Source organism: Podarcis melisellensis (genome assembly GCF_964234715.1).
Source record: "Podarcis melisellensis genome assembly, chromosome: 8".
NCBI lineage: Eukaryota > Metazoa > Chordata > Lepidosauria > Squamata > Lacertidae > Podarcis > Podarcis melisellensis.
In genome coordinates, this window is record NC_138540.1 from 21,097,615 (window position 1) to 21,109,004 (window position 11,390).

Consider the following 11,390-nt stretch of genomic DNA (forward strand, 5'->3'; position numbering starts at 1 on the left):
ACTCCACCAGGGAATCCCTTTGGTATCATCATAATCAGCACAAAAACCAGTTAGAGAATTTAACACATCTCCATAGGAAACTGCCATATACTGAGTCAGACCACAGGGTCCACACTGAGTGGCAGCAGCTCGCCAGGATTTCTGTTGGGGGTCTTTCCTAGAGCCCTATATTTTGCCCAACCTGGCAAAACAATCACCAGGGCTACTGATGTGTGTAGCCTGAGGAAAGTGGGTGTGGTTGGTGAGGGGTGTGGCTTGAGGAGAGAGGGCGTGGTCTTGGGAGGGACTCAATGGCCAGCAAACTTGGGGACAGGCGTGCTGTGCTCCACCTCCAGAGATTGCCTGGAACTACACAAAGCTATTGCCTCTCCCTTACATTTCTTTATTTATTACAGGCTTCCTCAAACTTGGCCCTCCAGATGTTTTTGAGACTACAATTCCTATCATCCCTGACCACTGGTCCTGCTAGCTAGGGATCATGGGAGTTGTAGGCCAAAAACATCTGGAGGACCGAGTTTGAGGAAGCCTGATTTATTACATTCACACTCTAGGAGGCCTAAACAATTCTCTTCCCATGTTATCCTTACAGCAACCCTGAGAGGTAGGTAAGGCTGATGGATGGGTGACTGGCCTAAGGTCACCCAGTGAGTTTCATGCCCTTGGGGGGATTTGAACCCTAGTCTCCCAGATTCCCAATACCTGAAGGAGCATCTCCACCCCCATCGTCCAGCTCCGAGGGCCTTGTGGTGGTTCCCTCACTGCAAGAAGTGAGGTTACAGGGAACCAGGCAAAGGGCCTTCTTGGTAGTGGCACCTGCCCTGTGGAACGCCCTCCCATCAGATGTCAAAGAAATAAACAACTACAGTGGTACCTTGGGTTACATACGCTTCAGGTTACATATGCTTCAGGTTACAGATTCCACTAACCCAGAAATATTACCTCGGGTTAAGAACTTTGCTTCAGGATGAGAACAGAAATCATGCTCCGGTGGCAGCGGGAGGCCCCATTAGCTAAAGTGGTGCTTCAGGTTAAGAACAGTTTCAGGTTAAGAATGGACCTCCAGACTAAATTAAGTACTTAACCCGAGGTACCATTGTGTGTGTGTAGTGCCCATCCTGAATTTACCAACATTCAGCTTCTTTGTATATTCACAAATTCTAGTGAACAATGAGAGAGGGAGAAAATATTCCCTCTGTCCACTTTCACCATGCAAGGCATCTAGTCTAACATCTCTTTCTCATAGTGGTCAACCGGATGGTCCTCTGAGAAGACCAAAAGTGGGGCTTGAGTGCTCCTGTGCTCTCCCCACTTGCGATTCCCAGACTCCGCTAAGCCAGAAATATTACCTCGGGTTAAGAACTTTGCTTCAGGATGAGAACAGAAATTGTGCTCCGGTGGCAGCGGGAGACCCCATTAGCTAAATTGGTGCTTCAGGTTAAGAACTGTTTCAGGTTAAGAACGGACCTCCGGAACAAATTAAGTACTTATCCCAAGGTACCACTGTATTTGACTTTTAGAAGACATCTGACATCCCTGTTTAGGGAAGTTTTTAATGTTTGATATTTTATCGTGTTTTTAATATTCTGTTGGGAGCCGCCCAGAATGGCTGGGAAAACCCAGCCAGATGGGTGGGGTATAAATAATAAATTATTATCATTACATTTTAACTGCTATACCCGACTGGCTCTCATACACCCACCCACCAGTACTGTACCGATGTTACAACTGAACTGCTGTACATCAAACCATAAATAACAATACTAAAAAGACAAGCATTTAATAAGTGATCAGACCAGGCAGAGGGCTGAGTCAAGAGGCTATAGAGTTACAGGAGGGGGGAGACTGAGGTGGCCCAGGGTCCTCCAGGCTAGGGATGCCTCCAGGACTTGTCCTCTCTGAGACCAGCTTCTGTGCTGTCTCCTTCCACTGAGTCCTCTGGAAAAGGCTTGCCCCCTTTGCCAACAAGAGTTCCATCAAAGGGAAGTGCCCTTTCTCTGCAGCCAGGTGCAAGGGGGTTTTGCCCAGCCAGCCAGCGGCGTTGACGTCTGCCCCCGCGTCCAGGAGGAAGCTGACGACGGCGATGTGGCCGCGGCTGGCAGCCCGGTGAAGTGGAGTCAGGTTGAGGTGGTCCCTCCCATCGATGCTCGCAGAACCTTCCCTGACCAGGGAGGAGACAACTGGCAGGTGACCCTCAGTCGCAGCTTTGTGGAGGGCAGTGCAGCCGTAGTGGTCAGTCAGGTTCACAGCTGCTTGACTCTGCAGCAGAAGCTTCACCATCTAGTGAAAGGGAGAGGAAAATACAGTGGTACCACGGGTTACATACGCTTCAGGTTACATACGCTTCAGGTTACATACGCTTCAGGTTACACACTCCACTAACCCATAAATAGTGCTTCAGGTTAAGAACTTTGCTTCAGGATAAGAACAGAAATCGGGCACTGGCGGCGCGGCAGCAGCAGGAGGCCATGTTAGCTAAAGTGGTGCTTCAGGTTAAGAACAGTTTCAGGTTAAGTACGGACCTCTGGAACGAATTAAGTACTTAACCTGAGGTACCACTGTACAGCAAACAGCGAGGGACTCACGTAAGCCCTGGACACCACTTTATCCTTAAGTTCTCTAATGTTTCAGGGGGCCCTGAGCTGCCATAACTGGCCTGCACGACAGAGGAGAGACTAAGGGGGAGGGAGTAGGAGGGAAGCAGACACAGACAGACGCAGGCAGAAGAAAAAGGTTGGAATGGACCTTCAGCTTCTGCCTACATCTCTGGAAGCAGCTAAAGTAGAAGCTGCAGGTCCATTCCAGCCTTTTTCTTCTGCCTACGTCTGTCTCTTCTTGTCACCTTTTTGCTCATTCTCTGGGCCAGGAAGATGAAGAAACCTTGATCTGCTTTGGTCAGTTGGGGTGAGCTCATTATCTGGTTAGATCATGAACATTGGCTGTATCTTTGTAAAGTCCTAGCAAAAAAAAATTGGTGTTTTGTGTTTCATTTTTTAAGTTTGTATTTTTTAAAATTAAAGTTTAGTTGTTATTTCTTTTTCTGAAAAAAACCATCAATAAGCAAATTTAAGTGTTAGCTTCTTTGATGAATAAAAAGAATGTTCTTTATGATTGAGTATGAGTATGTACTCAATACATGTTTGGCTTTTAAAAAAAATCTCCCCCAAAGCCTAGATTAGCAAAATGCAAGCTTCTGACTTTTCCACCATACTGTAGTGGCAAAACCAAAGTGCAGGATCCTTCCCTGATAGCCATGCTTCCTCACCGCCATGTCCCCTTCAAAGATTTTACAGCCTTAGAAGGGGACAAACTATAGCTCTCATCAGCCTCAGCCAATGTAACCAGGGATCATGGGAGTTGTAGTCCATTAACATCTGGTGGGCATATTCCAATATTTGTGGAATATTGATTTATAACCAATTTTTTTTTTGTGGGCTGACACAGTGAAGAATAACTCTACTTGACATGTAATACAGTGGTACCTTGGTTCTTGAACTTAATCTGGGAGTCCATTTGACTCCTGAAACGCTTTGAAAACCAAGGTGCGGCTTCCGATTGGCTGCAGGAGCTTCCTGCACTCAATCGGAAGCCGCAAAAGCCATGTTGAACGTTCAGCTTCCGAAAAGCATTTGCAAACCGGAACACTCACTTCTGGGTTTGTGGCGTTCAGGAGCCGATTCGTTCAGGAGCCAAGCCATTCGAGTACCAAGGTACCACTGTAGTTATATAAAAGTCTAAGCAGAAATTGAAATATGTACTGAAGAATATGTAATGAAGAAGGGGGAAAATGAATGATAAAATGTTAAAATATTTTAAGTATTACAATGGAATTAGAGGAAGTAGGTAACATTGAACAGCAAGTATGGGAGGGAAGAGAAACATCATGGAAGCAGAGTAGCAATTCAACTTTAAAATCTGTATTAAATTTGGATTAATTTGCTAAAATCTTTGAAAAGCAATAAGAACTCATTGGCTAACATCTGGAGAACACCACAGGCTCCCACCCGTGGCTGTATAAAGACTACAAACAAATAATCTAACCTCATGATGGCCGTTGTTAGCAGCAATGGAGAGCGGTGTTCTCCCTAGGCTGTCCTGAACATTCACGCTGGCGCCTTTGGCAAGCAAGAACTTCAGAGCTTCCATTCTTCTGCTCTCGGCTGCTACATGCAGTGGTGTGACACTCCCTCCGCTTCCTAAATCCGGGCTGACGCCCTGCGATATTAGCAGGTCCACAATATGCAACCGGTTGTTGGCCGTTGCCCAGTGCAGGGCCGACCACTGGTGACGATCGAGGCCGGCCGGGTCCGTTCCGTTCTGCAAGAGGAGCTGTACCACCAGGGTGTGCCCATTGGCAGCTGCGAAATGGAGCGGGGTGAGGCCTCCTTTGGTCGGCGCCTCTGCCGCTGCACCCCGGCGCAGGAGGAGCTCCGCCACTTGGCTGTGGCCACTCCAAGCGGCGCAGTGGAGAGGCATGTAGCCGGAAGCGTCGCTGGCATTGGCCAACGCTCCACGCTGGATGAGAAACTTCACCAATGCGGCACTACCGTTCAAGGAGGCGGCGTGTAAAGGCGTCCAGCCATTCTCATCTCTGAAAGGGTGGTTTCCCGTTACTTATTTGTTTTGTAAGATTTATATACTGCTTGGTTGTGAAATGGAACGGAACAGCAGCCTCGACGCGGTTTGCAAGGAGAATGAAACAAACTGTTGAAAACACTCAAAACAACTATAGTCAAACCTCAGTTGTCAAACGTACCGTATTTTTCGCTCTATAAGATGCACCAGACCACAAGACACACCTAGGTTTTGGAGGAGGAAAACAAGAAAAAAAATATTCTGAATCTCAGAAGCCAGAACAGCAAGAGGGATCGCTGCATAGTGAAAGGAGCAATCCCTCTTGCTGTTCTGGCTTCTGGGATAGCTGCGCAGCCTGCACTCACCCCATAAGATGCACACACATTTCCCCTTACTTTTTAGGAGGGAAAAAGTGAGTCTTATAGAGCAAAAAATACGGTAACCTGTTCCGGAAGCCTATTCGGCTTCTGAAATGTTCGACAACCAAGGCGCGGCTTCCGATTGGCTGCAAGAGCTTCTTGCACTCAAGCAGAAGCCGTGTCGGACGTTTGGCTTCGAAAAACGTTCAAATATGGGAACACTTACTTCTGGGTTTGGGGCATTCGGGAGCTGAAACGTACGATAATGGAAGCGTTCAGGAACCGAGGTTTGACTGTATTTAGAACATTCAAAAATTAATTGATACTAACGTTAAGCTTTAAAACCAGGTTAAAACACTCACCCACATTCTATGTGGATAGGTTTCCCTAAGTTAAGACGTTTTTAAGCAGGTGAGGGAGCCTACCTGGTGTCACTCATTTGACACTCCCCCTGCAGCCCTTGCACTGCCTTCTCAAAGTTGGGTAAGTGAGGCACTGGGCTTTGGAAAGGAGGCCTACAGGATCTGACAGAGCCCTTAAGTCCTCCTGCCTCTTTCCCAAAGCCTGGTTAGCGCTTTCCCGGCTTTGGGAAGGAGGTAGGAGGGCTCTGGGACCCTGCCAGAGCCTTCTGCTTCCTTCCCAAAGCCAGTTCCTCACTTAGCCAATTTTGGGAAGGCTGCATGAAGGGGTTTTTTTTGGTTGGTGCTGGTGAATTAGGGTCTCACTCTCCCCCTCCCATGCAAGAACGCAGCCTGCAGCCTGCAGGTTTCATGTCGAATTACTCTTGCGGCCTCCTTGGTATGAGAAGTTCAGATCCTCCAAGTGTCCCTATTTTCCTGGATTTACAGCCAGTTGTCCTGGTTTCTGATTTGATCCTGGAATGTCTCATTTTTTCCCCTTTGGAAGTCCCTATTTTCATTGGAGAGATGTTGGAGGGTATGGGGTTATGAGACACACCCCCCCCCCCCGAGCCAAGGGAAGTTTTTAAATGTTTTTAAATGCTTCATGTTTAATCACATTTTTATATATGTTGGAAGCCGCCAACAGTGGCTGGGAAAACACAGTCAGATGAGCGGGATATAAATATATAAATAATATAAATATTCAGTGCTTTTTTCTGGAGGGGACGCAGGGGTACACATACCCCTTAAATTTTTCTGATTCTTTGTACTTTTGTCCATTTACTGTATTTATTTTCCTCGATTTGAACTATAAAGTGGTGATTTCCTTGAGTCAAAATGAGAGTACCCCTAAACATTTTTTAGAAAAAGCACAGACTATAAATATAAATAATATAGATATAGACACAGATACAGATATAGATATAGATATATAGATATAATACAGTGGTACCTCGCAAGACGAAATAAATTCATTCTTCGAGTTTTTTCGCTCTGTGAGTTTTTTCGTCTTGCGAAGCACGGATTCCCTGGGTATTAATGGTTTTAAGAAAAAGGAAACAAACTCGCAAGACATTTTCGTCTTGCGAAGCAAGCCCATTGGGAAATTCGTCTTGCGAAGCAACTCAAAAAACGAAAAACTCTTTCGTCTTGCGAGTTTTTCGTCTTACGAGGCATTCGTCTTGCGAGGTACCACTGTACTATAGGACAGTGTCCCTATTTTCATCAGAGAAATGTCAGAGGGTATGGAAGTTGGACCTTCCTGTTCTTAACTAATAGCGTTGCTGACTCATAGGCAGCGCTACCGCAGGCCCAGTGCTTGCACTTCCTCCTGGACCCCAGAAAGGGCAGCAGAGGGCCCTCCCCTCTCACCTCACCTGCTCTCTGTGTCCGCCCCTTGTTTCAACAGCTGCTTGACCAGAGGTGTGTCCCCATTCCGGGCCGCCTGGTGCAGCTCCTTCCAGCTCGGTTTTACAGCAGTCGGGATCAGGTGATTCTCAGGGATAAATTCGTGGCTGTGCTCCCCAGTTAGGGTCTCCTCCTCAGCATCCTCCTCCTCGCTCAGCACCATCCATTTCCTTGCTGCCTTGGCCTCGACTCTGGTGTCTCTCGGGAGGAAGGACAAGAAACCCGTTAAGATGCTCTCAATCTTGACAATACATATTGGCCATAATATAGAGATGGGAATGATTGTGGAATATGGATATAAAATTTACAGCGTGTTACAGCAAATTACAGTTGTACCGCTGGATGTGAATAGGATCCGTTCGGGAGCACCGTTCACATCCTGAAGCGAATGCACCCCGTGTCTGCTTGTGCGCAGGTCATGATTCGCTGCTTCCGTGCATGCGCGTGACGCCATTTTGAGCGTCTGCGCATGCGCAAGTGGCAAAACCAGGAAGTAACACGTTCCGTTACTTCCGGGTCGCCGCGGAGCGTAACTTGAAAACGCTCAACCTGAAGCATATTTAACCTGAGGTATGGATGCGGGTGGCGCTGTGGGTAAACCACAGAGCCTAGGGCTTGCCGATCAGAAGGTTGGCGGTTTGAATCCCCGTGACAGGGTGAGCTCCCATTGCTCGGTCCCTGCTCCTGCCAACCTAGCAGTTCGAAAGCACGTCAAAGTGCAAGTAGATAAATGGGTACCTCGGGTTACATACGCTTCAGGTTACAGACTCCACTAACCCAGAAATAGTACCTCGGGTTAAGAACTTTGGTTCAACATGACAACAGAAATCTTGCTCTGGCGGTGCGGCGGCAGCAGGAGGCCCCATTAGCTAAAGTGGTGCTTCAGGTTACGAGCAGCTTCAGGTTAAGAACGGACCTCTGGAACAAATTAAGTACTTAACCCGAGGCACCACTGTAAATAGGTACCGCTCCGGCAGGAAGGTAAATGGTGTTTCCATGCACTGTTCTGGTTCGCCATGACCCGGAAGCTGTATGCCGGCTCCCTCGGCCAATAAAGTGAGATGAGCACTGCAACCCCAGAGTCGGCCATGACTGGACCTAATGGTCAGGGGTCCCTTTACCTTTACGACTGTATATGAAAATGATGGGACTGTATATGAAAATCGATGGGATCTAACACCAAGTAAATTGGCAAAAATGTGTCAATATAAATCAAGTGTTGGAAATGTAAAGAGAAAGAAGGTTCTTTTTATCATATGTTGTAGGAAGGTTAAAGCTTATTGGGATATGATATATAATGAATTGAAAAGGATGTTTAAAACAACGTTGGTAAAAATAAAACGCCAGAAGCTTTTCTTTTGGGAATTATAGGGATAGACCTAAACTGTATATAAACTTATTCATGTATGCGACTACAGCGGCAAGAATGTTGCTCGGCCAAAAATGGAAAGAAGCAGCAATAAGCAATAAGAACAAACTTTTTATAAAAGAATGGAAATTGTTTATTGAAAATTTGCAGATAAATTGTAAACAGATATTTTTGTTTAAAAAATAATATTTATTAAAGTTTCAAAAAAGTTACAAAAAAGAAAAAAGAAAAAAGAAAGAAACAAAAATACAAAATAAAGAAAAATAAAAACAATTAAAAACAAATCTGTCTTTCCATGTCTTGTCTTTCATTTACTTGTTTCCCTGACCTCCTCACACCTCCCTTTTTTGTATTCTAGTTCAACTAGTTGTTTCAGCAAATCCTTTCCAAGCAAATCCTTTCCAGATAAACAGATAAGAACATTGGCAGGATTATTGTAATAACCTGCAGTTTTATAAGAGTATATATTTAGAGTGCATGAATAAATGAGAAAATTAAGAAGATATTAAAAATAAATTTAAGGAACCGCAGAAAGAGGGGGAAGGAAGTCAGATTTTGAAGTTTCAAAATGATTGTAAAATCGGTGAAATGTATAAACCTGAGGGCTGTGGAAATGTCAGCCATTGGTGAGGCTGAAACTAGGCGTTCAGGTGCTGAAAAACTTTCCAATTTGCACTTGAGCAATTGGTTGCCAGAGCAAAGTGACCAGGAAGGGCCAGGAAGGATCCTATTGACTCTGTTAACGGAGAAATCCGAGGGCTCCCTTGGACAAAAAAACAAGGACACCAGCCAGGAATATCAGAGCAAAACAGCAGCCAGTCTTTATTGAAGACTGTCGTGACAGGACTCCCACCTGCCACCAGGTGAAGCAAAATGGAATCCCCAAACAAAAGAGCCCCCAAACTTTTATTAGTTACTAAACTACACCCCTAGAACTACATCATGACTACATCATTGACACATCACAGAAAGGAGGGGTTGAGGGAGGAGTTGTGGAGGTAACCTGAGTATCTTGTCACCTGTCCGGTTCCTCCTTTCCCCCTCCCCATGAGTCACTTCCAGGAGACAAAGGGGAGTTGGCAGTTTCCTGCCCCCAGAGGGAAGATCTGATCATTGTCCTTTGTTCCAGTCCATGTTGAATCCACTCCTATATGCAAGTCCTTTGTGACCTTGATGGTCTTCTGTCTGGGACCATCAAGGTTGTCATGCCAACTGGGTAGGGCTCCTGTGTATGTGCTGGTATGGTTAAGGGCCGTCCTGCATCAAACCATCCCCCTTTGATAGTCTTTCCATCATGGCGTAAAATAAAAGTGAACCGGTGTAAATCCGATGTATGGTTGATTTACTATGAATTTATAACAGAAACGTCGTGTATGTCGTGTGTGAGTGTGTGTGTGTGTCGTGTTTGTACAAACTGAATGATGGGGGGGTCCTGCAACAACTCCCCCGTGTAGCTTAGTCTCTGGCTGAATTGGTAGCCCTAATACAGGAGGGTGGCCCTCCAGGATTCTTTTTCTGGCCCCTGGAACTCTCCTCAAGCCACACCCCTTTCCCAAGGCCACACCCCTCCCTGCCCTTGCTTTGCATCCTCCTAGCTAGGATGTGTCCTTGAGCTCTGATAGTTATTCTTGCTTGTCTGCGGGACAGAGAGCGGTGGTGAGTGAGTGCGTGCAGGTATTACTGTAAACAAAATCTGCCCTTTTCCCCTTATGGGGTATCCAAGAGCCCATCTAGAGTCCTTACGTAGGTTCCCTATGGGTAGGAGAAAATAACAGAGGCCAAGCAGAGAATATTAAGAAGCAAAGCAGCTAGTAAGCTTGATCTTTATTGATCTGTTGTAACAGGGTGCGCCCCTCACATGCAGGAGGAAGAGGAACCCAGAACAATGGCGCGCAAGGCCTTATATAGACTTTTGAAATTGCCACCCTGTAGATCAAGACCACCCCCAGAAACATCATACATACATTACAGAAGGGGTGTAACCTAAGACCACCACCCAGATACATCATACCTACATCACAGAAAAGGTGGTCTAAAACAGAAATTTGAATGTTGTTTTTCCTGTCTACCAGGTTATCTGATTCTGCCAGGTTATCTGATTTCCTGATAGTCTGTCACCCATTAAAATGCTGATTACTCGATTCCTGAGGCAACGGGAAGGCTCCCTGACCCCCCTTCCTCCTTGCAGGGAAAACATTTGGTCAGTTTGGGAATCAAAATGGTTTCAGGTCGATCTTCCTGTCCTGATCTATGTACGTGCTTGGTTGGTACACTTACGAACATTACCATAGAGCTAAGACCTCAAAATTACCACCACAGTATTAGCCTCTTGTAGATGGGCAAAATTTACATCCATTGCTCCACCCACTTCTGCCTTTGGCCCCGCCCCATGCCTAGCATGTGATCTTCTGATATCCCAGGGCATCATACTGGATCTAGAAAGTGAGTGGGAGGGGGGTATCATGTTTCTGCACATAGCAGCCAAGAGTGGAGGAACTGCACCTCCCTTTTGAGAACATTTATCACTTAATGGAGAGAGCGAGGGAGAAATATATTTTTCTTACCAGTCATTTCTCTTCCACGGCTGACTGGCGCTCTTTTATTTATTCTGAGGTTGCTCCCGAACAAAACGTGGGCGGTCCCCTTATCCCGCGGGTTCTGAGTGCGAGGAGGCGCGCACGGCTGTTAGCTCCCCAACACTCGGCTGTCCTCATGCCCCAAGGTCGTCTCTCCTGCTTCTTGGAGGGTCCTCGGAGCAGCAACTCTCAGATTTGTTTGCGCAAGCAAAGCTTCGATTGAACACACAAATGGACCATTCCTATGGAAAGGAAACCAGCTACCAGACCATATTTTAACCCCGAAAGCCTTTGCCCCCCATTAATATCCAGCCCGTTCAGAAGCAGAGCCAGCCAGCCAGCTCCCTTCGCCTCCTTGTTTTGTTACGATCCGTGCATACTGGAGTGTACCAAGAGCTGTTTATTTAATGACTAAATGGATTCTAAGAAGAGGGAGGGGTGGCTGACCGCTAATGGTTAATAGGATATTGGCCTGACAGACTTCTTGGCTCCCTGCCCAGGGCACATTTGTGAGCTCTTCCAAGTCGAAGTTCTGAAACTGTAGATCGGGGGGGGGGGGGACCTTTTTCACATGGAGGCCCATTAAAAAAAAAAAATCCTTCTCCTCATAACTGTGTGAACATCCAGTGTAGCGGGATATTGGACTGTTCAGGACAGTTAAAAGAAGGTACTTCTTCAGGTAAAGGTCAAAGGACCCCTGGATGGT

General features: G+C 46.3%; 1 protein-coding gene across 1 annotated transcript; it reads right to left on the minus strand.

Annotated features, from left to right (window-relative positions):
* Positions 1-1,761: 1,761 nt before the first annotated feature.
* ANKRD65 (ankyrin repeat domain 65) lies at positions 1,762-11,083 on the minus strand. The gene is made up of 4 exons (XM_081923732.1): positions 10,673-11,083; positions 6,709-6,937; positions 4,039-4,588; positions 1,762-2,277 (listed from the first exon to the last, which is right to left on the minus strand). Exons 1-4 carry the CDS (start codon positions 10,677-10,679, stop codon positions 1,810-1,812), a joined length of 1,254 nt encoding a protein of 417 aa, XP_081779858.1. The 5' UTR covers positions 10,680-11,083; the 3' UTR covers positions 1,762-1,809.
* Between the last annotated feature and the right edge of the window lie 307 nt (positions 11,084-11,390).